Source organism: Chaetodon trifascialis, chromosome 14 (assembly GCF_039877785.1).
Source record: "Chaetodon trifascialis isolate fChaTrf1 chromosome 14, fChaTrf1.hap1, whole genome shotgun sequence".
NCBI classification, from domain to species: Eukaryota; Metazoa; Chordata; class Actinopteri; order Chaetodontiformes; family Chaetodontidae; genus Chaetodon; species Chaetodon trifascialis.
The window spans coordinates 1,750,759-1,778,733 of NC_092069.1; the positions used below are offsets into that span (position 1 = coordinate 1,750,759).

Below are 27,975 nucleotides of genomic sequence, written 5' to 3' on the forward strand. Positions count from 1 at the left end.
TGTTGCCTGACCCTGGATTTTAATGATGTGTAGACATTTCTCTGGTTGCAGATGAAATTAACTCAGAAGGAAAGAATATATTCTTTTGTTCCTGTGTGTTTGTGACACGTTGAAGATGAAGTCACAACAATTTCGCCCAGAACCACTATCAGCTAAACAATCCCATCTACATTACGGGGATCCTGGATGTAGTGGCAAAAGATGTGGTACCAAAGGTGCATCAAGTCAAGATCCTAGCAATTCATTTAGTAAGCACTCTGTTAAACCTGAACCTGAATATGAATTGGAATCTGTACCTCTGCCTGCCTGCTTGCCTACCCGTACCTTTTACCTGCCCAGTTCCTCTTAACCCGTGGATTCTTGGCTACTTCTGTTTGGGCTTGCTGCCTTTACCTGTAAGCAGATTTTTCATAATTTTACCAATAAGTCACTGAACAGTTCCCATCTGCCCAGTTGTCTGCATTTGGGTCCTTTTTCTTGATGCCTGTCACACCTGATGACAGTACAATCGAGCCCTTTATGGACTCAGCAGACAATCACCAGCCCTGTCTTTCTACATGAAGAGCCATGTTTTCTGGGAGCCTCACCGCTATCTGGAAACAGGACCATGTTTTTGTGGATTCTTCTGTCTGAACTTGCTGCCTTTACCTGTAAGCCAATGATTCCGTTACTAATAAATTGTTGTGCCCAGCTCTCTGTATTTGGGTCTTTTTCCTTGTTTAATATATATCCAGTGGCACACTGAATGAAAGTAAATTGAATATTCACTCTCCTTTTAGCTCCCCCACCTCCTGAGAAAAATATCAGGATATTGACTGATATTTACTTTGTCTGTCTGTTGTTTGGTGCTGGACAGTTAGTGCAAAGTGCGTTTATTACAGCTTTTTAGCTTATAACAAACAGTAGGCTATGAAAGCAGAACAGTTATGTAAAATGCAAAAAAACATTCAGTGGAGCTGGGGTGGTGGGGCAGGGTCTTAAGGTTCTCTTTATATATTGGCGAACCTGTGTTAAGGTATATGGTGTCTTACATTTCAGTGTTATGTAGTATAATCCAAGCATTGACTTGATTCTTACCTGACTAACCTTCTCAGTGCAGGACAGGGTTAAGACAGCTGAGAAAGATACCGAACACGCCGAAATGAGTCACCATGCACCAACAAGTTTAGTCTTTATTTGTACATTAACGCAGTTCACCAAGACAGCACATAATAAGATTTCACATAAATAATCATTTTCCACTAAGATTTCTCTTAGGTCTTAGTTATTCATCACCACTAAGTTTTAACAGTGATCAGCATTTACATGAACAGCAAAGTATTACGTGTATGACCTGATAATACTGGATTTTACATAAGTCAGTGGAGGATGTGTAAATGAAGTCATCCTTAATATATCACAGTGAAACTAGATGTCTTGCCACACTTTAATCCACGCAAAAATCAAAGAATATTTCATGAATAGAAATAGTAAATACTGTAAAACCTGTAAAATCTAGTGTATCCTCTCATTTAGACCAATTTGTGAGTTTAGTTTCTCAGACAAAAATACATTTCCAGCAGACATGAAACAGCAGCATTAAAAATATGCCAGAGTTCCAACAGAAAGCAGGTTTTCAAGTGCTACACGTCTTAGTGTCAGTTATTTAGTATATTAGAGATAAGCCCACGCAGGTTACACAGGTTAATGAATAGTGTTATGTAAACAGCCTTTTAAAATGAGACCTTAGCCAGAGTGTAGGGCCAGTATGAAGTAGATAATGTGAACCACCATAGAGTTTATCTGAGTAGTTTTAAGAATGCTATGGCCATGTCCCATTTCAACAACAAGAAAGAGTCAACTTCAAATAAGCAGTACAATTCTTCATACATGATAGTGTCAAGATGCCAAAGCTGGCAGAGAATCACCAAGAAACAGCCTGGAGCTGCAGGGAAAAACTGGTTGTTCCAATGCAATCTTCAAAGAGGAGATGCGAGATTGCATGTAGTAAAAGCGATGTCTCTCATAACATATACACCCTCTCCAATTCTTTGTATTGTTCATATGTGAAATGGGGGTGAAATGTATCCAAATTGTGTGGAATATCAAAATGTGAGTTTGGTCACTTCCACACAGAGCTAATTCTATAATGTTTCTAAAAGCTACACTTTAATATTGTACTCACAGATCCCAAAGTGCAAAGACGGATTACTAACAAAGCTAGCACTAGCATGTGACCTGAGGCTCCAAAAGATCCAGGTTCACTGTATGTAAAAGGTTTTTGGTCATTAGAATAATTCCAGATTTGTTGGCAGCACTAAAGTAAAACAAGACATGCCTTGTGAACCTATTTTATAACTCCAAATCTAGTTTAAACCTTTATTCTTATTCTTCTTCTTCTTCTTCTTATTATTATTATTATTAGTAGTAGTAGTAGTAGTAGTAGTAGTAGTTATATAAATGGGCAGCGGGGGGGGCTGGGGTGGCTTTTCTTGGCTTTAATAGTTGTAAAAGTCTCTTCTTGTTTGGTCTTGAAATCGGTAATATAATAAACAAGAAAACCAGAAAAGTTTTATTTTTTGTGTTATTTTGTTGTTGTTGTTGTTCTTCTTCTTCTTCTTCTTCTTCTTATTATTATTATTATTATTATTCCACTGTGCATGTGCAGTCTGATCTGTAATGTACACCCATCTCACAGGAGTGTACAGATTCAATGAAAAGGTTTTTCGGAATGCAAAAAAAAAAAAAAAAAAAAAAAAAAAAAAAAGGTGACATAAATACAGCTTTTAACAACCAGTTTCATTAGTTATGACAGATGGGCTTAAGCCTGTTAAGATCATAAGAGTGACCTGGTGCACATAAATAGCATTTCCTACAGTGTGCAGTTTCCTGCATAAATCCACTGGTGAAATGGTTTTTCATCCTCACTGATGTGTTGGGAGTTTAGATAGTTATCTATCCTGTGATGCACGATGAATAGTATGAGGAGACAATAATGTTCCTGTTCCACAAATTGACTCTTATTTCACATGCTCATGTCATACAATGGCATCTAGTGGCCACGGTCATCAAAGCAGCTTGCAGTCTGCAGCATCATAATCTCATACAGATCCACACTAGAGTGAATTATTTCAATTACACAAGGTAAAGTTGCCGTTGTGTGTATGGGCATTATTGAAGGAAGACAGTCGTCTGGTTATAAGCGAATATTGGTAGTTGGTAAATACAAAACTAAATGTCACTACTTTATAAACCACCATCACACACACAAAGGCAACGTTCAAGTAAAGGTTATCTCATCATTATGATACTCAGCTTACTGTACCTATTTTTGGTCTTATGATACCTACCTAATGACAATTATTATTATTAACAATTATCAGCAATACTTGTAAATCTGAATATCTGTCATGACCACTACATCTCCTCAGAAATTCCATTATTTCGCTACACAAGGTCCTGTGAGGTGTGTGCAGCGGTCACGTTCAGCGCATGTGCACAGTGAAAAAAAAAATCTTGAAAACAGAAATTGGATTTGTTTTTGGTTTTCTATATTATTAATCACCCACTTCAGTATGACAACGGGAAAACACATTTATTTTTGATGCAAACAGTTGCAAACATGTTTTGAATTGAATTAAATAATTGAGTAATTGGATGATGCACAGACCTTAAAAACAGACAACATTCAGGCTTAGGTAAAGAGCTTGGAGCTAGTGCTATTTGTAAAACCAAAAAATAAAATAGATAAATTACCCAGCAAATTGAATTTAAACATGTTGGACCACAGAGGAAAAAAGAGAGAAAATGTGACCAAAACTGCAAAAGAAGGAGAAGTGAAGAAGGTAGGAGACAACAATAGAGAGCAAAGCGTATGTGTGTCTGTGACGGGGGGGCTTTACAATGTTAGCGGTAGCGCCATACTGTATTGAGTATGTTTAAGACCTGAAGCCAGTCAGTGAAATTTCGCTCTCTTCTAATGTCAGAAGTTGGAAGGATTATAAAACTCCTTGTTAAACCTTTATAAACATACTCCATCCTGTTCAACTAGATGCTGCCGAGCAACACAAATGGCAGGAATTGTGCAGTACAGGAACTATATTTCATGATATTTTTACAAGGCAAGGTTAAAGATTAATTATCTCGGTTAAAGATATTTTTAATTTGATTACAAGTGGCATTTTCTTGGCAAGTGAGACGGTCATAAATGTGATAGGTTACAGTAATGTGAAAAGTCAAGAGTAGTGTAAGGAATTCCAATTTCAATTTGAAAGTCAATAACACTACAGTTACTAATCCCAGTAACACTCCGTTGCTTTGATGTTTCTTCGTCAGCTTGATTGCTGTCGCTCTTTGAATTTCACCATGGCCTTTAGGGAGCTCTGTTTTTCTGGGGTCAGGTGTGGGAAGGTACTGTAAGGCTCCACAGGCATATACATACATGAATGTGCCCACCTACATGCAAAATCTAGACCTTTACTATACTATCAAAGCATTTCAGTTGCTAGAGAATATCTTGCTTGAGTCTTCTGAAACATTTTAATGTTTTTTAAATGGTTATTCATTGAGAAGCAAATATTCCAACAACGTTCATTTGAAAGACAAAATACGAGGCATAATGCACATTGAGTATGCCCCCATATGTTGATAATACACAAATTATTGGAAATTGTTGTTAGCGTTCTTTGACAAGTGCTTTACCATTAGCTTATTATTTATTCCAGGTACCGAGATATATATTTATACTAAATTATATACTTTACACAATGCTCACGTCTCTTTCAGGAGGAGCCAAGTTCCACATAGGTAACCCGTATTCAAATCCTTATTGCTCTCTTACCAGGAGTTAGGGTTTTATCAGTTAGCCGTTTGAGGTGTTGGAGGCATGCCCAAAGAGGAGAAATACAATTCCCAGTAACTGCAAAGCTGTCTTATTCACATTTTGTGGGTTCCTTGCAGTGTTAGCCATGGGTATGCCTATGTTCAGAAATGACCTAGTTTTATATAGCCTATAGTTGGAAGGTGTGTGTACTGCTAAGCTGAGATTGAAACTTAATGGAGAGTTCTGTGCAGTCACTAGAGCTGAGGTACTTGCAGGATGGTCAGTCAGTCCCTCCAAATTGTAGACCTGCCTGCTTGTTAAACCAATTACAACATGTAATAAATACAAAAGATGCAGCGTGTGAGCATGGGTGATCGTGGAGGCATGCTGTTGTGTTTAAATGGTATATATTTGTGTTTTGATTTGACTTTCAGTGGGGATTTGGGGTGCTATTGGGTATATTAAAAGCATTTTGGCATGGTTAAGAAAATCTGAAAAAAACCAGAGTCTGTCAAGCGCATTTTGGGCTATACCAAATCCTGTTGGTTTACAGGTACCATCATCCTGTCCCTGGGTTGCAGACTGGTTACAACACATGGTTGCAACTGTCACCAGTTCGATTGAAGCTGGCAGCCTTTGTTACATGTCATACCCATTTCTCTCACTCTGTTTCCTGTCTGCCTCTTCATCCAACATTATCAAATAAAGGAAAATATGCCCTAACAATATATTTTTTTAAAGTTACACAAGGCAACAGATTTCTGCAGAAGTTTTGAAAGCAAAGAAAAAAATCCATCTCATACCCATCAATCTCAATCAAGAAATATGGCCACAGCATCCCCAAAATACACTCACACTCCATGATTCTAGTATCATAACATTCACTGTCAACATGAAGCGCGCGCACACACACACACACACACACACACACACACACACACACACACACTTAGTTGACATGGAAGTTGTCAAATTCAAACAATTAAATGTTACTGCCCAATTTGAAATTTAAGTGCAAATGGAAAATCGTGCAAGTAATCCTGCTGAAACAATTCCTGTGTCAGGACATGACTTAACCACCTCATATTGTAACAAGAATTATTATTGTGTAACTGGCAATAGTTGTATTTAACCTGTCAAGTTCCATACAGTATGTCACATTTGACAGCACTGTGCTCTCATTTAAGGTGCTACATATATCATTTTTGAGATCAGTAAATGGTTACCACATTCATTTTGAGACATTACTATTACTAACTATTCAACATCAAGTCCACTGCAGTGATGATTGGCAGCTCTACCAGCCTCCACACTGCATTTTATTTTGTGTGCCATTGGATTTTGAGATTTTGATTGCTTTACTGTCAGCACAAACAGAGCTAAATCTGTCAAATGTTCTCACTGTGTCAATTCTAACATGTCTTCTTCAGCCAAAGATACCATAGAGAAGAGGAGAGACAGGATGCAAAATGGATTTGGGGAGATAAAGTCTTTTGAGCACTAGAATTAGCACTAAAATTAAAATTGGTGTGAGACAAAGGCTATCAATCATCTCAGCAATGGTTTCATTGTTAATGCAATTATACCAAGCTACCTGATGATAACTTAAATATCTTATACATGGAAACTCTAAATGAGTGTAAGAGAGCATGTACAATTAATATTTGGTTATATAGATATAATTAAACTCAGCTGTTCTTATATACATCTCTCAGGCAACATTTTCCACATGTGAAACATACAATATGGAATGAATCTGTAAGCATATTGCTCAGTTATTACATTCACAATTTCAAATCTAATTGATAAATAAAACATTTAAATAAAATAATAATACTAAATCCTTCCATTTTTTGTTCATGTTTGCACATTCACCACATATATATTTCACTCTATAAGTATTGTAATGTTCAAAATATATTATTGACACAATGTTAATACACTGTAAAGTTGGATGTGACTATAAAATACATTGTACACTGTAAAGTTTGACCTAATTTTTTAAAAGTAATTTTTTATTGTATATATATGATGTAGTAAGGTAAATGAGGCATTATATGGGGAGGGAAGCATAATTTCATACAAGGCCTGAGACACATTTACATTGTTAGATCTGTATAAGCCCGTAATACAATGTTGGAGTCCAACATAAATTCTTTTCTCTGACTGCAATCGTTTTTCTCTTTTATTGTAACTGAATTCCAACATTGTAATAATGTTCAAATACCGGCAACCAAGCCAAAATATTGGAAATATCTGCTATGTGAATTCTGTTTTAGGAAAGATTTTCCTCGTAGTTGTGTATGTCCAGTACAGTACATTCAACAAAATAAAAAACCCACAGAAGTATTCGTATTTATTATTTAGATAGAGAATAATGTGAGTGAGTAATTAATAAGTTAACCCTGTGTTTCAAAATTTGACTGTTGGTAGAAACCCATCAGGAATTACACCTACATGTTCGATCAGTGGCTGTATTTCCACATAATCTAGACCTGAAAGTTTCTGTTTAGCCTGAGTCTCACACTGTCTCGTACTTAAATGGATAACATACGATACTGTGCTGGCTACTCTAAGAAAATGCAAGAATTAAATAGTCTTTTACGCAGCCTCTATAAGGTCATAAGAAGACAATGGCAGCAATTTGATGCAAGATTTTAAATTTACAGACAATAAAGCTCTCCGATCGGCTGGCGACCGGTCCAGGGTGTACCCCGCCTCTCGCCCGTTGACAGCTGAGATAGGCTCCACCCCCCCCCCCCCCCCGTGAGCCCGAAAGGGATAAGCGGCATAGAAAATGGATGGATGGATGGACAATAAAGCTGTAGTTTTTCCAGCCATCAATTTCAGAATCAGAATCAAGCATAAGCTGAAGATCTTTTCTACCTTTCTGAAACCAACCCAGTTTCAGGCAATGAAAGCTCCTCCCAAATGGTCAAACAAAACCTATTTCCTTCACAAATCAACCAGAAGAGGATGACGATGGTGACGATGATGAAGACGATGAGGATGAAGGGGAGGGTCTATGGGTCTCACCTCCTCCCAGTTCTGTGAACCTTACCAATGATGATGAAGTTACTTCCTTCTCTTTCTCCTTTCTGCTTCCTGTGCAGACTGACCTCTGGGCTGGTTTAAACTGCCAAGTTACCTTCTTTGTTGCTGATGACTGCTCTCCTGTTATCACCAGTTTCATTGGCGTAGTGACAGGCTGAGTTGCCATGGGAATGGCTTGTGTCGCCACCATGCTGGTGGTAACCCCAGTAACCTCCTTTGCTTTACCATTGTTGTTTCTGTCCTGTTCCCTGAAGAGCTCACTCAACACTTCAGATTCGGTGGTTTCTCCAAACAAGTCCCAGCCCAGTTCAGCAGGCACCCGCTTGGGCTGTGCCATACTAATAGATTTGTTATCAGCAGCAGAGATTCTGGAAGAGCGACTGGGATCTGAGTCAGACAGGTCTGAGTCCCAGTCACTGTCCCCTGCCACCGAGCCACAAACCAGGACTGACAGATCAACAGGGCCAGATCCTGAACTCTCCGAGTCTGACTCCCTAGTAAAACACAACAGACAAAATATGAAATATTGTACTACAGTAATGTTGAATTGCAGTGACCAGTGAATTTTAACAGTGCTAAAGCACTGCTTTGAAAACTGCAAGAAATCTGAACTCTGTCACAAGCAATCTTTATTCTTTCTTACTGGAAATGACAAAGTATTAGCAGTAGTGCTGAATTTCAAACAAAGAGAAGGGAAAGCATATGAACACTTCCATTTAAAATATTATGAATAATCCAAATATTGTCATGAGATTGTAATGAAAAAGACATCAGAAGCAATGGTTATGACTCAAAGTATGCCTTTACATGGAAATGGAATTCTTAAAAATGGCTCAACAGGTCAGTATGGTAAATTGGGAATCACTGTATTCAGATTCAGGAGTTCCTCAAAATGATCTTTCTAACCTCCACCAGTTACCACCTGCCACCGGAGTTGTTCCCACTCATGCTCAAAAAAGCCTGGCCTAAGCATTATTTGCTCTTCTTGAGATGTCTGACAGTTTACCAGATCTTCATTAGGGCCTTCCCAAACTGGCTGTCACACCCAAAGTTTTGCTTCAGGGCTCCCTTGATCCAAACAACTTGAAATGACTCCTTGAGGGCTTCCTCCTATGCTAATGTGCTTGCAACCACTTAAGAGGCTAAGGTTGGCTGTCTCCACAATGGAGGCTTTGAAAATGTGCCACTTGGATTCCATGGGCTCTATTTTCGACTCGATTTTCGAGTGGTATTTTTGAGTGGCGCAGCCAGGCACAAGGCGCATTTGGTATTTTGGTAAACCGAGGCGTACAGAGGTGTGCCAGGATGGGTATTCCACAATGAGCCGGCGCATTGGAATTTTTGACCATTTCGGTCTGCGCCGGTGGCGTAAAAGTGCGCTGAAAGCTCGTCACCTCAGACCTGGTCAACTTTGTGCGCCAGCGGCGCAAGTGTATTTTCGTAAGCAGGTTTCCACAGTGTCTGGCATTTCACTGCGATCAATAATTAGCAACAGCCACGATTCAATTTCAATTTCAGTTTTATTTGTATAGCGCCAAATCACAACAGAAGTTGTCTCAGGACACTTTCCATATAGAGCTTGCACAGACCAGGCTCTTTTATCTACAGAGAACCAACAATTCCCCCATGAGCAAGCACTTGGCGACAGTGGCGAGGAAGAATTTCCTTTTAACAAGCAGAAACCTCGGGCAGAACCAGACTCTGGGTGGGTGGCCATCTGCCTCGACCGGTTGGGTGAGAGAGGGAGAGCAAGAGAAGGAGAGTGAGACAGACAGACAGACAGACAGACAGACAGACAGACAGACAGACAGACAGACAGACAGACAGACAGACAGAAATGCAGTCAGAGAGAGAGACAGAGAGACAGAGAGACAGACATGCAGTGACAGTAACAGTGACAGTGGATGTAATAACAGGAGTAGCAGTTGCAGTGGATGTCAGGCAGGGCCAAGGCAGGAGACGCAGCTGAAATCCACAATCCAGATTCAGCCACTGTGTAACCTGCGAGACGACAAAGCACAGAGACTCCGGGGAAGGAGCTAAGTTAGTAACACGCCGTGGTAGGACATGAAAGCGTGCAGATGGAGAGGGACAGAAGGACAGAGGAGCTTGGTGTATATTTGGAGGTCCCCCAACAGTCTAATCTTTATAGCAGCATAACTAGGGGCTGGTCAAGCTGGACAAGCCTGAGCCAGCCCTAACTATAAGCTTTATCAAAAAGGAAAGTTTTAAGCCTACTCTTAAATGTAGAGACAGTGTCTGCCTCCTGGACAAAGACTGGAAGATGGTTCCACAGGAGAGGAGCTTGATAGCTAAATGCTCTGACTCCTGTTCTGCTTTTTGAGACTTCAGGAACCATAAGTAGACCTGCATTCTGGGAACGCAGCGTTCGAGTGGGGCAATAAGGTACTATGAGCTCTTTAAGATAAGAAGGTGCCTGGCCATTTATGGCTTTGTAAGTAAGGAGGAGAATTTTAAACTCTATTCTAAACTTTACAGGGAGCCAGTGCAGAGTGGCTAGTATTGGAGAAATATGATCTCTCTTCCTGGTTTTTTGTCAGAACACGTGCTGCAGCGTTCTGGAGCAACTGGAGAATATTCAGCAACGAATTTGGGCAGCCTGATAGTAAAGAATTGCAATAATCCAGCCTGGAAGTTACAAATGCATGGACTAGTTTTTCTGCATCATTTTGAGACAAAATATGCCTGTTTTTTGCGATATTACGTAGGTGAAAAAAGGCAGTCCTTGAAATTTGTTTTACATGGGCGTGAAAGGACATGTCTTGGTCAAAGATGACTCCTAGATTCTTTACAGTGGTGCTGGAGGTCAGCGCAATGCCATCCATAGCTGCTATGTCATTAGAAAGTGACTTTCAAAGATGTTTAGGGCCTACTTCAGTTTTGTCTGAGTTTAGCATCAGAAAATTGCAGGTCATCCAGTTCTTTATGTCATGAAGACATGCTTGTAGTCTAGTTAACTGACTGGTTTCTTCCGGCTTCATTGATAAATATAGCTGGGTATCATCTGCATAGCAATGAAAATTTATTGAGTGCTTCCTGATAATCTTACCTAAAGGAAGCATATATAAGGTGAATAGAATTGGTCCAAGCACAGAACCCTGCGGAACTCCATAGCTGACTTTAGTGAGCACAGAGGAGTCGTCATTAACGCGTACAAACTGAGAGCGATCTGACAAGTAGGATTTAAACCAGCTTAGCGCAGTTCCCTCAATGCCAATGAAGTGTTCCAGTGTCTGCAATAGGATGCCATGGTCAATGGTGTCAAATGCAGCACTAAGATCCAATAAGACTAGTACAGAGACAAATCCTTTATCAGATGCAAGTAGAAGGTCATTTGTAACTTTAACCAGTGCTGTCTCTGTGCTATGATGTACTGGAAATCCTCAAATAAACTATTATTGTTTAGAAAGTCACACAGCTGATTGGCAACTGCTTTCTCAAGAGTTTTTGAGAGAAAGGGAAGGTTGGATATCGGTCTATAGTTGGCTAAAACCCCTGGATCAAGAGTAGGCTTTTTAAGTAGCAGTTTTATCACAGCTACTTTAAAGGACTGTGGTACGTAGCCTGTTGATAAAGACAGATTGATCATGTCTAATACTGAAGAGTCAATTAGAGGTAATACTTCTTTAAACAGCTTAGTCGGGATAGGATCTAAAATACAGGTTGATGATTTTGATGATGAAATTATTGAAATTAGTTGGTGAAGGTCGACAGAAGAAAAACAATCTAAAAATATGACAGACTGAGTAACAGTTTCTACGGTTTCTGTGTTTGAAGACAAAACAGTACCTGTTGACGGCAGGAGCCAATGAATTCTGTCTCTAATAGTTAGAATATTATCATTAAAGAAGCTCATGAAATCATTACTGTTCAGAGCTAAAGGAATACATGGTTCAACAGAATTATGGCTCTCTGTCAGCCTGGCTACAGTACTGAAGAGAAACCTGGGATTGTTCTTATTTTCCTCTATCAGTGCAGAGTAATAGGCTGCCCTGGCACTGCGGAGCACTGCACTTTGCCTACTGGCTGGTAGTCTGGTAATATGAATTCAAAAGTTATTAAATGATGGTCCGATAAAAGAGGATTCTGTGAGGAGACTATTAAGTCTTCGATTTCAATGCCATATGTCAGAACAAGGTCGAGGGTGTGGTTAAAACAGTGAATCGGTTCATGTACATTCTGATGGAAGCCAACTGAGTCTAATACTGAGATAAACGTAGTGCTAAGGCTGTCATTATCAACGTCGACATGTACATTAAAGTCACCTACAATAATTACTTTATCTGCTTTAAGGACTAAACCTGATAGAAACTCCGAGAACTCAGCTATAAATTCGGAGTAAGGACCAGGAGAGCGGTATACTATAACAAATAAAACTGGCTGCACTGTTTTCCATTTTTCATGAGAAAGAGTGAGAACAAGGCTTTCAAATGAGTTATAGTCGAGTTTAGGTTTAGGGTTGATCAAAAGGCTTGAGTCAAAAATGGCTGCAACTCCACCTTCTCTGCCGCTGCCTCGAGGAATGTGAGTATTAATATGGCTTGGAGGAGTAGCTTCATTTAGGCTCACATACTCTTCAGGACACAGCCAGGTTTCAGTCAGACAAAATAAATCAATATTATGGTCTGATATTAACTCATTTACTAGAACAGCTTTAGAGGACAGAGATCTGATGTTAAGGAGTCCACATTTAATTCTCCTATCTTGTTGTACTATTGCAGTGGTTGTTTTAATTTTAATTAGATTCTTATGTTTTACTCCTCTTCTCTGTACTTTTGGTTTACTTAGTTTACGTGGTCGGGGGGCAGACACAGTCTCTATGGAGTGTTGGGTGGGTAACTGCTCCAATGGAGGCGCAGAGAAGCGTGTAGGACTGCAGCTCTGCCTCCTGGTCTCAACTCTGAGTTGTCAGGGGTTAGGTTCATAAATAAAATCGGTCAGATTTCTAGAGATGAGAGCTGCTCCCTCCAAAGTGGGATGGATGCCGTCTCTCCTAATCAGACCAGGTCTTCCCCAGAAAGTCTGCCAGTTATCAATGAAGCCCACACCGTTTGCTGGACACCACCTCGACAGCCTGGACACCACTGGTCAGATTTGGCAGGGGTCCAGAGAAAACTACGGAGTCCGAGCATATGTACACACCGATTCCACATTAATTTTAGTGACCTCCGATTGGCGTAACCGGGTGTCATTACCGCCGACGTGAATAACAATCTTATGGTATTTATGCTCATCCTTGGCCAGCAGTTTCAAATTTGATTCGACATCGCCCGCTCTGGCCCCTGGCAGGCATTTGACTATGGTCGCTGGTGTCGCTAACTTCACGTTTCTCAAAATGGAGCTGCCAATGATCAGAGTTGGTTTCTCAGCGGGTGTGTCGCTGAGTGGGGAGAACCTGTTAGAAACATGAAGCGGTTGGTGGTGACCCGTGGGCTTCAGCTTGGGACTATGCTTCCTTTGAACAGTCACCCAGCCTCCCTGGTTTCCCGGCTGCTCGGGAGCTGTCGAGGGATGGCTAGCCGGAGCTGCACCTGGTCGGTCCGCACCGGCTAAGGGGGCCTGGCTAACTACAGCTAATGGTTTGGTTTCCATGGTGTGGAGCCGAGCTTCCAATTCACTAAGCCTCGCCTCCAACTCACCAAATAAACTACATTTATTACACGCACCAGTATCACTAAAGGAGGCAGAGGAGTAGCTAAACATGTGACACACCAAACAGGAGAAAGCTGGAGAGGGACAGAGAGAAGCCATCGCTAGCTGCTAGGCTAAACTGATGTAGCTAGCAGAGCAGAAAAGCATGTAGGCAAATAAAATTGACGGTCGCTAAACAAACAGACTTATGGGTGCTTGAGCAGAACTAATGTTACTTTAGAGCGTGGATAAAAGGCCGCTGTAACAAAACACAGAGCAAATTACACTCAGAGGAACAAGAGACAAACGCACGCTACTCCTAAGGCAGCAACCAGAGACAGGAAGTGAGATGATATGCTTACCTCAGCACGTCAGCACGTCCAAAGCGTGCAACTATCTGAGTCAACACATACAGTGAGAACTAAATTTATATATTTTGATCCGTATTTCATCTGATCACATCGAAAGTCCTTTCCTCACGCGTAATGGTCACTCAACTTGACCGAATGTACACAGGTGAAACAGGAATGCAAACTAATCAATTAACTTCGTTGTGCCAACCAGAAACAGCCGTGGCATCCTACAGAGCAAATATACTGCATCTATCTCAGAGCACTCAAGAGACAGACACGCGGGAAAAAATGTAAGTGATGATCGTCTTCTGCTATTACCCACGTTATTTCATTCCAAATACAAATGTTATCATAGTAATGCTTGACGTTTTCTACAAAGATGGAGTATACCATTGCTTTGAGGAGGAGGAGGAGGCCAAGGATTTACCATCTGAGGACCTCATATTTAGACGTGAGTGAGCAGGAGTGCAGGTGGGCCACGAGAATAACGCCTTCAACACTACAGGCTATGCAATTTTCTTTAATCATCTACTCTTTTGCATGTCACAGGAACAGATCACATCTACCAAGAGAGGTTGTCGACATGGTAACGCGCATCGTGGCCTCCAATGCACACCCCGGCTGTGCTCTCCTGGTCGCGGTAAGGGTGACGGTGGCTCTGACCTTCTTCGCCACCGGGTCTTTTCAACATACCATGGCCTCGGTAGTGGGGATCAGTCAGTCCGCTGTCTGCTTGGCTATACATGCATTTTCCTCCAGTCTAGTTCGACATGCAAATGAGCACATCATTTTCCCTGCAACACCTAACAGTCAGCTGGAAACTAAGCGAGGGTTCTTGTTGAAATTTGGATTCCCCGGGGTCCTGGGAGCAATTGACTGCACTCATGTGCAGTTGCACACCCGAGACCCAAACCCTCATTTATGTGAATCGAAAGGGGGGTCCATTCCATCAATATCCAGGTGATCTGTGATTCTAATTGCCTGGTGACAAACATGTATGCCAATTTCCCCAGGTCAGCACATGACTCGTTCATCATGGCGAATTCTAGTATCCCAACAGTCTTTCAGGGGGACACCCCTCTGGATGGGTGGCTGCTACGTGATAACGGCTGTCCACTGAAAATGTGGTTGATGACACCATATATAACACCTTCAACAAGACGGCAGCGTGGTTTTAACAGTGTTTTCAGCAGTGCTCGGTCAGTCATCGAACGCACATTTGGGGTTCTCAAAATGCGTTTTAGATGTCTGGACCGGACAGGTGGTTCATTAACATACAGCCCTCAGAGTGTCTGTGCATTCTTCGTGCCATGTTGCATTTTACACAACATGGCTGTACGACGTGGATGTCACTATGAACTCACAGAGGACACATTAAGGGACTTAAGGCGGAGAGAGGCCGAACTCCATGTGCCGTGTCAACTGGGAGAGCAGCAGATTGCACAGGAGAGAAGGGAGCGCCTCGCCGCCCAGCTTTGTCATTAAGTGAGTATTTGCGGTTACATCAATTCAAAAACATCTGATGATCAATAAACTTTCCACACTAAACACATTGAAATAAATTTATTAATTCCCCCTTCCCCTTCCCCTTCTCCCACGCGATGGCGCAGCATCAGGGGAGCCGGACTGTCCCCCTTTAATGCGTGACCTCAGCGGCCACCTGGGCATGGTGGTGGTGGGTGGCTCTGTCAGCAGCAGTCTCTCAGCTGCATCCGCCAGCCTCCGCAGACTGGCTGAAACTGAAGCCAAGGGGAGCAGGCGGGCCTCAAACACCTCCTGAAGGGGGGTCAGTCGAGCCTCCACTGACTGGACCCTCTCTTCCACCCGGACACCAAGTGCCCCCAGCTCCCTCTCCAGCATAGAGAACCCCGCCTGTTGGGTCATCAGGAAGGCCTCTTCGTCCTGCCGCACCCGGCCACGATGCTGTCCCCACTCCAGAACCGGCACAGGCGCTCCCTCCTCCACCTCGCCGTCGTCCTCATCCTCGTCCTCGTCCTCCTCCTCTGCCGCCGCCGCCTCCTCCTGCAGCAAGCCTAAAATGGACCACAGTTTCTTTTTTTCTTTGTCATGTGTTTATTTACTTTTTGAGAGTTGTTTTTTTTAGAGAGAGAGAGAGAGAGAGAGAGACTTAATAAAGGATTTAAGTTAAAAATGATCAGTTTATTTAAAGCTGTCACCCCCTTAGATTCTGGGAATATTTTACCCGTTGTCAGCCTATGCCAGTTGTTTAATATTCAGTTGGGTTGAGGCAAGTTAATTTCACATGCCAACATTTGGGCGGGAAAAAACGAGCCCACTGAGCACGACGCATCCTTGACACACGCATTTTTCAGGATTTTGGTGAGGTGTGTGAACACAGTAATACTGTCATTGTTATTATTATTTTAATTTTTGTCTTACCCACAAGCCCAACCTCTGCCACACCGAACCCTTCAATGCTCGTGGAGCACAGCGTTGTGGAGCGATGTCCTCCGCAGCGCTCAGCGCTGAGCTTGTGGAGGGGCCGCCTCCGGTGGCCACCGTTTGCCAACGGCGTTCCGCCAGTTTTTGCGTTGCTTTGCCCTTCTTCTGACATCATTGAACCGCTTTTTGCATTGCGCAGCGGTTCTCAGTATGCTCGGGCAAACCAGATTGACAGCCATACTTACCTCCTCCCAGGCTGCTTTTGCATCATCGGCCCGTGGAGGTCTGTTCGCAAGGCCGTAGATACGCCGACTGTGAGCCTGGACCTTGCGGACCAGAACGTCAGTCTCCTCCCGGGAGAAGTTTGGGCATCGGACACTTTCCTGTGTGGTCTCAGTCATCCTCGAAACTTGCCATGCAGCATTCTCAAAGGTGAGGCCAGGAGCTGCTGTGATTGGTGAAATTTGACTCGTCTGTGTTAAACCCACTCCACGCCTTCTCCCCTCCCTCTTTCCTAGTTGCGCCACTGGGTGGGACTGAAATGAGAAGGGGGAGGAGATCCGCCAGCGGCGCAGTGCACGAAAATACCAAAATGTGCGCTGCCATGCCCCATTGGCGCAGCGGACCTGACTTTGTGCTGCACCTGCGCCGTGCCGGCAGCGGAGTCGAAAATAGAGCCCCATGTGCCTAACCTTCTCTGAGATGCAGAAAAACATCCTCTGGATGTGGGAGTTTAAATCCATGTAGACAGGTGCCCCAGTTGGATTATATATATGGACCCTGTACTGGACTGTGGTGGTGATGTCAGAGATGAGCCTGAAGGCAATATTCAAACCCTCACTTATGGTCATGAGCTTTTTGTCATAACCATATAAAGCAAATGACAAGACTGTCAAAGGGTGGAGGGGGTCACCCTTCGAGAGTGAAAAGCTAAGACACCTGGAAGGAAAAGAACCACTGTTTCATTGTGTAAAAAAGAAGCCAGTTGACGTGATACAGGAAAGATATGGCTAGGGAGAAAGATGCCATATCTTACTATGCCACTGCAACCCAGACCAGGATATGAGGAACAGAAAACTGATGGATGGTTGGTTGGATGGATGGATGGATGGATGGATGGATGGATGGATGGATGGATGGATGGATCTATAGCTAAAGCAATAAAATAAATTAACATAACTTATTTCTCTGAACCCCCACTTTATTCTAAACTATGAAATGCACTAAAGCAGTAGTGAATAGACAAAAATGTACATACCTGCCGCTGTAGGGTGTGGTTCCTGCAGGGCCCAGTAAGAGGCAAGCTGGAGCAGCCAGGTAGACAAAGCTATCAGTGCACAGAAAGTCTCCTTCCTCTGGTTTTTGTGGGGCAAGGTGTGTCTGCTTGCCATCCCGTTCTGTATTTGACTGCTGGTCCAAGTGCATTTTCTTGCTTTCCAGATGTTGCGGTACAGCATCTTGTTTTATACCATGGGTGGGAACTTCTGTCACTGTGGTGACTTCGCCCCGGGAGGCAGGTCTTGCAGACACAGCAAGGTAAACAAAGCTGTCCGATTGGACAAAAGGATCTAAGTCACCGCAGTCCAGTCCTGAGCTTCTGATTGGCTTCCGATTCAGATCTAGAAGGTGTTTGATTGGTTGTTTTGAGGGAGACAGAGGAAGTGGGGTGTCACTTCCCACGAGGGTCACTTCTTTTCTGGATATTTCTTCATTTTGTGGAGCATTTAGAGTCATGGAGTTCTCCGTGTCTGTGTGGTCAAGTGGGGTCTGAATGACTGAAACCATTCCTATCTTACCAGCTTTCCCTCCATTCTCATTTTTCCCTCTCTCTTCATCTTCCCCCATCTTACCATGCTCTGCTTCCTCTATTTTGCCACCTCCTATGTCTTCATGCAGAGAAGTGTTGAGGAGAGATGGGTAGCACCACTGTAGCTCTGCACTCTCCTCCCTCCCCCATTCCTTTAAACCTCCATCGTCCCCATCTCTCTCCAATGATGTGCTGCTGCTGTCTAGGTCAGAGCCACTGATTGGCTGGTCGCTGTCAGAACTGGCCTCCTCTGGGCTCTGATTGGATAAGGAGAGGAAGACACCACTGGAGTCTGACTCCAATGTAAGGTTGGAGTCTGGAGAGCTGTCCTCCTTAGTGGAGCTAGAAAAAAAGTCAAGGCAGTCAAATAACTTCACATTTCTATGTGTCTGCTAAACTCCTGTGACTTCTAATGCTCTAGCTCTACTATCTGTTACCATGCCATCCAATGTCTGTCCTGAAAAAAAAAAAAAACACAACTTCAATTGTTGCCTCTCTTATCTAGCAGCTCATCAACACTGTATTGCTCACATGTACTGAATGTGCCTGTTCTCACCCCATGGGCAGACACTCTGTTATCCTACCAGTATGACAGATGAAAATCAGTGAAGTAACACAATGCATTTGGTAGTCCATCAACAAATGTTTGAATGCACATTTAGATCTCCAAACAAATCACTCACATCACACACAAATCACTTAATAAACAAATTGCAGCATTTTAATAGTTGCCGTGGGAAGTAAGATGGATTAAACTAAAACAATAGCATGGTATTTAGTGAATAATTGAAGGGTGGGGGAGCAAATTTATAAGGTGTGAAAACAATTTTAGGAACTTGATTAATTGATCACATATGGTGTGCCTTACAGCTCAAGTGCTGGGCCACTATTTGTTTGAGTCTTAAGACATTTTTTGCTTTTAATCTGCATTTACTCCCATATAGAATCTAAGCATGATCAATTTTAAACTGTGAGAAAATTTGACACTACACTGTATAGTACATAGCCCCAAGTCAAAAGTGCTTGCTGATACATTTCATTGATCTGTGATTATATATCAAAAATATAAAAAGAAATGGAGGAATGAAAAAAATGACAGTAAAAATTGTAGTTGCTTTTAAATTCTCAGAAACAAAAAGTGTTTCATGTACATGATCCCTGCCATTAGGGTAATTTTGGCAGCAACAGAATTAATTTAAAATTTTCAGATACTCCAATAAAAGTCATGCATTCACCAACTGATCCAAAAAGCATGGAATTACCTTGTGCTAACAGTGGAAGTCCCAGTCGGTTTGGTTGACCAGTCAACAAGAGGTCTCTCTGTGTCTGTAGATGGTGCGGCCACAGAGCTGAGTTCCAAACTAACGTGGGATCGGCTCCCCACTCCTGAAAAATTGAGCCAGATCCATTTATCACAATTAAACAATAGAAAAATTGCAAATAATCAATACATTACTCCATTCAATCGCATCTAGTCAAAATTTGGAATATTTTATCACAGTAAGTGGATTAGAGTTTGCCAACGTCTAGAGCAGTGGTTCCCAACCTTTTTCCCTTGAAGCCCCCCTTACCTTTTTCCAAGACAAGCCAGGCCCCCCAACCCCAACTCCTACCCGCATACATGCACTAAAAGAATAAAGTGATCAATTCCAAACTTTTATTTGCAAAAATAAAAGGTCAGAGGAAATAAATAGCTTAATGAATTTAAATGTGGACGAAAAATATGTTTTAATTTGGATTATACAGAGTTTTGATTATCCAATTGGGTGTGTTATTGGGATTTTCTAAATATAATGTGCACAAATATAATTTTGGTAACCTCACAACCTCAGCGCAGACAAAATTGTGTGCACCCCCTGCAATCTCTGGCGCCCCCTAGTGGAGGACGTGGACCCCAGGTTGGGAACCACTGGTCTAGAGGATGTTGTAACATTTCCTCATTTTTCTAGCTGAAGACTTTCTGCAAGATTAGAAAAATGACACATACATCAACCAAACAAACCTCAATCCAACCTTCTACTCAAGTCTGGATGATCCTTTTAATGGAGCAATGATTCCATCCCTCCTAGTACTATTCATAAAGCATTTTAAAATCTCCACCCTCACCATCCACCTACTGGTGCTGAGTCTACCTTCTCTTAGGGGTATCACTCAAAATAGTGTCTCTCCCATCCCCACTCCCTGCTATGCTGACCTCTGTGTTTCCTTATGTGGAATGACAAGGTCAGAGCCTGTATGCCAACCATCAACGTTCTGCATTCTACGTTCACCCACACCACATGAGCTGGTTGGTGTCACAGTTACTCATATTTGGTACCTTTCTGCAAACCATACTACTAACAATTCAAATGATTCAACCTTGGCACATCTCAGTTGAGTATTTATTACCTAGTTTGGCAGACTTTTCTCAGTCTTGACCAGAGCATCAATACTGAAAAGTATCTCAAGGCTAAGATGATCTATGAACTATCTGAGAAAGCCAAGGGGTTATTGAAAAGGCTGGATTGCCAATCAAGCAAAGCAAGCAACTTCAAGTGGCCCCCAAAGCCCAAATTCACTCTGTGTCAGTTTCACTAATTGCAAATTTGTTAAAAATTACAGGGAATTGTGCCACCGAAGTACAATATCAGTTAACGTGGGTCCTGCATTGTTACCTGGTTTTGAACTGCAATGGGGACCCAACAGGAGATTTTTGCCTGGCAGGACCCCAAATCACGTTAATCTAGCCATGGTTGGGAGACTCATAAAAGAGAAAAGAAAAAATAACAACATCTTGATTTTTGCCCCTAGTATGGGTCAAGTTCACCAAACCATGGATTGTAATTTTCTATAATGCAGCCAAATACATCTTTTCTGAGGCCATGCTCTCAGTTTGGAAGGATAGATTTCTGTGATAAATTTAAAAGGATTTTTTTTTTTGACCTGAGATTACACAACTGTTCAAGTAGTATTTTCTCCATGACAACTAAACTAATATTTTTAAGTAAAACCAATGTACACCTATAATATAATAAGAAATCCAGTATATAATTTCAGGTACATGAACATAAAAAACTATGGGAAGACTAAAAGAAGAATTAAAAAAAAAAAAAATCCAACAAATATCTACCTGTCAAGAAAGCAGCTTTCTCTCTCTGTGGCCCAGGGTGTGTTTGGTACATGTCAGCTCGTTCCCTCTGTGGCTCCAGCAGTGTTTGGTAGAAATCCTGTGTGTCCCGATGGGGCTGAGACAGGTCTAGGTGCTCCAGGTCAGAGTCCAGCTCCCTGGCTCTCCTTTCTAACTCTGTCAGGCTGAGCTCCGAAGCTGCAGAGGAGGGGGGGTGGGAGCCCCCGAAGCCAATTGGAGGCCGGAGAAGAGGCCAACGTTGCAAGGAGCCTGAGAAGGAATCCATATCACCTCCTCCTTCTCCAGCTCCCCCTTTCTCCCAGCCATCATCCCACAAAGTGGTGACCATCTCAAGGACAGCATCCCAACTCTCCATCCCCCCTTCCTCTGCAAATGTCCCTCGATCTCCTCCCTCCATCTCACCTTCCTCTCTCTTTAATTTAGCCACAACCTCCTCCAACCCTTGCCCATCTCGTTCTTCTATTCCATCTTTTATCTTCATTCCTCTATCCTCTGCCTTTTCACTCTTTATTTCTATATCCTTTTCCTTTTTCATATCTTCCTTTTTATTTCCATCCTCTTGCAGTTTCTCTTCAAACCTTCTCTCTGACTTGTCTTGTCTGGTATCTTCCACCAGTCCTTCACTAACAGTTACCCTCTCTTTCTCTTTTCCCACTTTCTCCTCCCTTTTGTCCTTAATTTCTCTCCTCTCCCTTTCTCTCTCCTCTTCTTTCCCCATCCTCTCCTCCCTCTCAGTCTTCTCTTTGCTCTGCTCCCCTTGTTTCTCCTTGCTCCTAGATCTCATGGGGTCTTCCTGATCTCTACAGATCCTCCAGTGTTCCAAGTTCTGCTCCTTCAGGGAAGCCCTCCCAACAAACTGGCCTCCTGGTTCTGGATGGGAGGACTCTTTAAGGGAGCATCGGCCCACAATACTAGCATTCATTGCATTTGTTAGCAGGTTTTCTGAGAAGTGCCCTGGATGGGGATGAAGGTGGATATAAGGGCGCCTTTTCTCCAATGCTGAGAGGACAGAGGGGAGTGGGGGGAGAATAGGGAGGTTGTGGAGTGCCCCACCCTGCCGAACAGTCCTTTTTCTGACAATAATGCGACGAGGCCACGTGGACTCAATGCCCTCAGGAGGGCCTGTTGACTCAAGGTCCCTAAGCCCTCTGCTTAGTCTAGGGCTGACCACACCTGGTCGGAGCCCTGTGGCTGTGCCAGGTCGAGTCCTGGTGCTGGACTTGGATGATTTGGACTTCTGGGATCTGAAACCTTTCTCTACATGAGTACATTCAATTCTATTGATGTCCAAAGTGTTTTTCTCTACCTGATCAGCAGGTGTGGTATCAGTGTTATCCTCAGCCACAATTCTTAGCTGAACTTTATTTGTTGTTTTGTTGCTGTTCTGGCTTTCACTGACAACTTCAGTTGGAGAGTTACTCTTAGCACCAGTCTCATTACTAACCCCAGCTTTTAATACTGCATTGGGCTCAGATGTAGGAGCAATCTTAAATTCTGTGTCAACTTCGGCTTCTACTCTATTGTCTGCTGCTGAACCAACCTCATTATTAAATTTGTCTACACCTCCAGCTTCTGTTCCAGTCATGTTCTCCATCTGCCTTGAACTAGCTTTAGCTTCAACCTGTGCCTCAATCTCTGGCTTCATCTCCAGACCGGATCCAGTTCCAATCTCAACTTTATCTCCAGGCCCAAAATTGTTCTCGGTGTCAGTTACAGCTGAAGCCTCAGCAATACATTCTGGTTTAGGTGCAACCCTTCCAGTTTTTTCTCCACTCCTTGCCCCTCCTTTGTGTCCCTCCCTGTTCACAGTTGGAGCCATATTTTCTAATTCCAACCCAGATTGTACTTTTCCCTCCAAATCTCGTCCCCCTGGTCTTGTTTTCACATGGGAGCCCATTCTTGTTTCAGACCCATTTTTAATGCTAGCTTTGTCATATTTGTTCCAACTTTCTGCTCTGTGGTGTTCTTGTATTCCAGCCCGGATTTCAACCTCTGACATGCTTCCAGCCCCAACTTCACTCACAGACTTTGCCCCACACCCAGATTTGCTTTCAACCAACACCAAACCTCCACCCACATTGTCAAACTTAGGAACCATACCCCCACCTACACTTTCAGGGCCAACCTTTGACCCTGCTCTATTCCTACCCACAGCACCAGTACCCATTCTGGGGGCAACACTGGGGGAAGGTGAAGGTGAGGGCTGGGGGAGCAACAAAGGTGTTGTGTCTAGCATCTGGTCAGGCTCTAAAAATACAGAGTCTCTGTCTGAACGCAGAGGAGCTGGTCGACCATACCCAAAAGTCCCAAAAGTCGTTTCTCTCCTCTCCCTTTCTCTTGCCCTCTCCCTCTCCAGCCTGCCCCTCTCCCTCTCTCTTTCCCACTCTCGCTGGGCCCACCCTCTCTCCATCTCCCTTTCTCTCTCCCTCTCCCACTCTTTTTCTCGGTCAGTCCGGCCCCATCCGCCTCCTCGATCCCTCAGGTCCTGTTCGAGGTCATGAGCTGACAGTTGGACAAGTGGAGCACGGTAGGGGGACCGTCTAAGCTCATGGGGTGGTGACAGCCTGAGGCTCTGAGTTTGCGAGTAATGCCTTGGCTGCATGACATGGGGTGGGGAGCAGCGCAAACTCTGAGTCTGACTGGGGCGAGGTTTGGCAGGGGAGAAAAAGACCGGAGTATGGTAACCTGAAGAGAGAGGTGAGCCAGAGAAAGGGGAAATCAGGGGCGAGGTAAGAGAGGAAGACTGGCCCCCAGGGGGAGGGTAGTGCCCTGGGTTCAGATATCCACTTCCTCTGTCCATCATTTCAGTTGTAGTAAGCTCCAGACACTCCAGGTGTTTTGGAGGTGTCAAGACTTTCCAGGAATGTCGGCCATCTCTGCTCTTTGTGCTGTCTCCATGGTGATGGTGGTGGTGATGCTTCTTGGATGAGGAAGCAGACACTCCTGGTACTGAAAACGAGGACACTGAGGGAGAAACTGATCGGGTGAAGCATCTTGGAGAATGGCAGCCTTCACCATCAGCATCCTGACCTCCAAGCTTTAATGAATCGTAGATGGCTCTTTCATCCAGACGCCGCACAAATGAGGGGTTTGGCGTTAAGGAGCGAGGTTGTGGCTCGAACATGTCGGCCGGAGGCCTGCTTAACCTCAGGGAGCCACTTGCAGAGTAGCTAAAACTCCCCTCACCTCCACAGTCTCGTCTTATGGACCCTCCAGGATGATGGTGATGGCTGTCAATCTGTTGATTGATGCACATGGTATCGTAGATGGAACGCTGTGGTACATAGCCATCTCCGTATCCCCCTTCCACTCCTCCAGCTCGCCCTCCCACTCCCCCATCCCCAGCACCATGTTTCTCCAAGCAGCAAGAGCTCTTCCTGAAACACCCAGGACGGCTAAGTGGCTTGCCCATGATTGGTTGGATGGCTGATGGTGGGAGGGGTCGGTGGGAGGCACGTTTGAAGTTTGAAGAGTGAATTGTGAAATTCTTAATTTCAATAATTCTGAAAATTTTTGCATTCAGAATGTAGAAGATGCATGGCAGCTGACTTTGACAGGGCCATGGCAAAATTAAAGAAATGGAGAAATGCCAAAGTCAATTTTTTTGTTCTGTCATTTTCTTTCTTGATACAATATTGAAGTATATTCATTTTGTTTCAATGACAAGTCAAGACAATCTTTTAGTTAAAGCACAAAAAAAAAAAAAAATCCATCTGTCAAAAGCTCCATGACATAAAAACAATGTAAACAACATGATTTCCAAATGAAATTTGGAGATGCACTTTGAGAAAAATTTCAACCAGATTTTGAAGAAAAACAAAATATAAGACTATGTCCAGCTTTTATGTCCACAGGATTACTGTTCTTAGTTCATCTTCCCTCCAATTCGTTTCCCAGCATAACTGCCTTTGTATTTATTCTGGCTGTTTATTGTTCTGACTGTCTGTTCAGAGCCATTTAAGTATTTATCCAGTGGAGCATTCGTCAGACAGAGTGATAGAAAAAATGAGCACATTGGATGGAAAATTGAATCCAGTTAAAGCTTCTCCTTTCATTTTGGTTGTGTTTGTTGATTACTGTCATCTGTCTGTGGAAAACAAAGCAAACAACAAAAGATTTTAATTTGCAAGACAGCTTGAAAAAGTCTCTTCATACATATAGAAGTGAGTGGATATTAGTATACATAGTATGAAGAAATTAATTAGTAATACAAGAATATAGTCATATTCTTGCATGTCCAACTGAAGCAGCACTCCACCAATTTGAAACAAGCTCAATTTACTTGTCACAAAATAGTACTACATCATCTGTGAAAACAGTTATATAAATTACTCTGTGCTTCTGAATGCTCTTAATGAAGTTTTCTAAAATCTGACAAAAATAACCCTGATGGTGTCACCAACATGATCTCAGATTGGACATGAGATTTCACAGAAAAACCCATGCTACAAACTTGACCAAGGGTCTAAAGAAAGATGCTATTAAGTTGCATTATGGGAATTTCAGGATCCATTGATGTTTAGAGACTGGCCCCATACTAGGGAATAAAAATCACAATATCTCTGTCTCTGCAGCTTTTAGATTTTGAGCATTGATTTTTTTTGATTAGTCTGTTGTCCCACAACCTAATTAAAGTGCAATGCTAGGTTGCTGGTGTGCCTCTTTAATTTCAATCCAACAGTGCTTGCAGATAACTTAACAAATAGCTCACAGGAAAAGTAGCCCCAGCTGTCTAAAAAGAGTAGCAAAGCATTTCAGTCTAGAATATTAGAATTACTCATGTTAAATGATGGACTCAGGTCAAACAGCACTAACACAATGACCTCTATCCATCAGTAGTATAATGTGGAAATTATATCTAAAAACATATAATGTTCCAAGAGTTCTGACCATCAACAGGGATGGAAAATTGTTCATATCAAGAGCAACACAAAACAAAAAACCTCTAATAATTCAGCAAACCATTTTGAAGCTGGAGAGATGTTAATGCAACAGCCTGCACCAATCAGCTTCAAACCCCCATGCAAATTTGTTGCCAAAAATAGTCAAAATGATATCAATATTCCTTCAAATCTGTTCCCACCATCAGTATGGACAATCTGAAGCTGAATTTTTCAACATGCCAGTATGAAATTGTTAAATTTTGGTTTGATTCTTTTGTCCCTCCTTTGAATGTATTGATACATGTTCATCCACAGCAGTTAGCCTGCTAATTCCAGCTTTGTGGGAGATAACAACAGGACTTAGTTTGATGACTAGCGCTAAACGTTAGTATGAAGGAAGTCAACAGAAAAAGGCATTTCAAACAAATTTTAATGACAGAAGACCATTGAAATGGAACATCCACCACACATGCTGAGAGATCTGGTAACCCGACTTTCACCACGTTTGAACCAATTCAGAGGGGGTAAAAGTTTAAGGAGGAATTAACAGTCATTTACTGTTTTGAAAACTCCATTTAGACTTATTTTCTCACATAAAGACAAGAACAGATTCACATGCACATATCGAAAAACATCTTTTGGAAAGCTTCCCATGGTAGTCCTGAGGAATCCATACAAATATCCATCTGAAATGTAATATTAAGGAGTCTGAACTGTCTAATTTGCATGTATTAGTAATGCCTTCCTCACAAATTAGTTAAGATCCTTCGAAGGATCTTGATAGTTGAGAGCCATTCCTAGCTTCTCTATCTCTTTCTTTATCTTTTCAGTGTGCTATTCTCTCCCTCTCTCTTTCATCACTGCTGCTACCACCTGCTCTATTTTCTCCCAGTCAATAGAAAAGCCAGAACCTTATCAACATGGTCGCAGTCATTAAAAGGCATCGTCCTCCAGTGCGTCAGTCTCATTCCCATCCTGGTAATGTCTTGTCATCTACCTCAAATCAACATCCTCATTTGTTTTTCTTACCGACATCTCTGCCCCGTCGTTTCTCTCTCTCTTTATCTCTGCCGTTTTTCTTTTTCTGTTGCTTGTCTCCCTCTCTCCCCCTCTTTCACTCTCCCCTCTCCTTCTGCCGTGAATCATGCCTTCTGTCAGAGGAAGGTTTTTTTGACAAGTGCTCTATCTGCCAACCAACACACCAACGCAAAACCTCCTCCTCTCCCTTTCACTCTCTCCCTTTCTAGCTTTTCCTCTCTTCAATTCAGCCTCCCTCTACCTCTCGCTCTGTTCTTCTATCTCTCTCTCTTTCTCTCCCTCCCATTCACACTCCATGCAGCTTTGAGGCTTTAAGAGCTTTGGTGCTGCAAAGAGACCAACTTCTCTCCAGCTGCTTCTCTTTTCTCTCTTCCTCCATCTCATTTCTGTATTTCTTTCTCATCTTTCACTTGTCATCTCTCTGTACTGCTATTTTTCTATCTTATACTCTCCCCCTTCTCTCATTCCCTTCTAGATTTAGTGTGACCTGAGTGGGTTACCCCTTGGGAAATCATCACTGTAAGACATTTTAGAAATTAGGTAATGAAAGACAAATGAAGGAAGAACATCTATCTATCTATCTATCTATCTATCTATCTATCTATCTATCTATCTATCTATCTATCTATCTATCTATCTATCTATCTATGTTTTAGTCTCCCACACACTCTTTTCTTCTCTGGCTCTATCTCCATCCCTCTTGTAGCCCTCTCAGTTTGCCCTCTACCTCCCACTCTTCACCTCACTGTTAATGCAACACGCATCATTGTGGAGGCGGCAGGGAAAGTGAGAGGGACAGAGAAGGAAGGAGCAACAATGGATACTCACACAGTGCACAGTGCAATTTTAAAACATCG

General features: G+C 42.6%; 1 protein-coding gene and 1 pseudogene across 3 annotated transcripts; both read right to left on the reverse strand.

The window, feature by feature from the left end:
- Positions 1–1,154: 1,154 nt before the first annotated feature.
- On the reverse strand, positions 1,155–27,518 carry LOC139342277 (uncharacterized). Of its 3 annotated transcripts, none has more exons than XM_070979287.1 (5): positions 27,110–27,518; positions 21,180–25,284; positions 19,333–19,456; positions 17,522–18,412; positions 1,155–8,349 (listed from the first exon to the last, which is right to left on the reverse strand). In XM_070979287.1, exons 2-5 carry the CDS (start codon positions 24,607–24,609, stop codon positions 7,764–7,766), a joined length of 5,031 nt encoding a protein of 1,676 aa, XP_070835388.1. In that variant the 5' UTR covers positions 24,610–25,284; positions 27,110–27,518; the 3' UTR covers positions 1,155–7,763. The 3 variants fall into 3 exon arrangements, with proteins under 3 accessions (XP_070835388.1, XP_070835387.1, XP_070835389.1); XM_070979286.1 differs by having other exon boundaries at positions 26,992–27,518; XM_070979288.1 differs by having other exon boundaries at positions 21,180–24,146; positions 27,110–27,514.
- Positions 10,053–10,941, reverse strand: LOC139342290 (uncharacterized; annotated as a pseudogene).
- Positions 27,519–27,975: the final 457 nt, after the last annotated feature.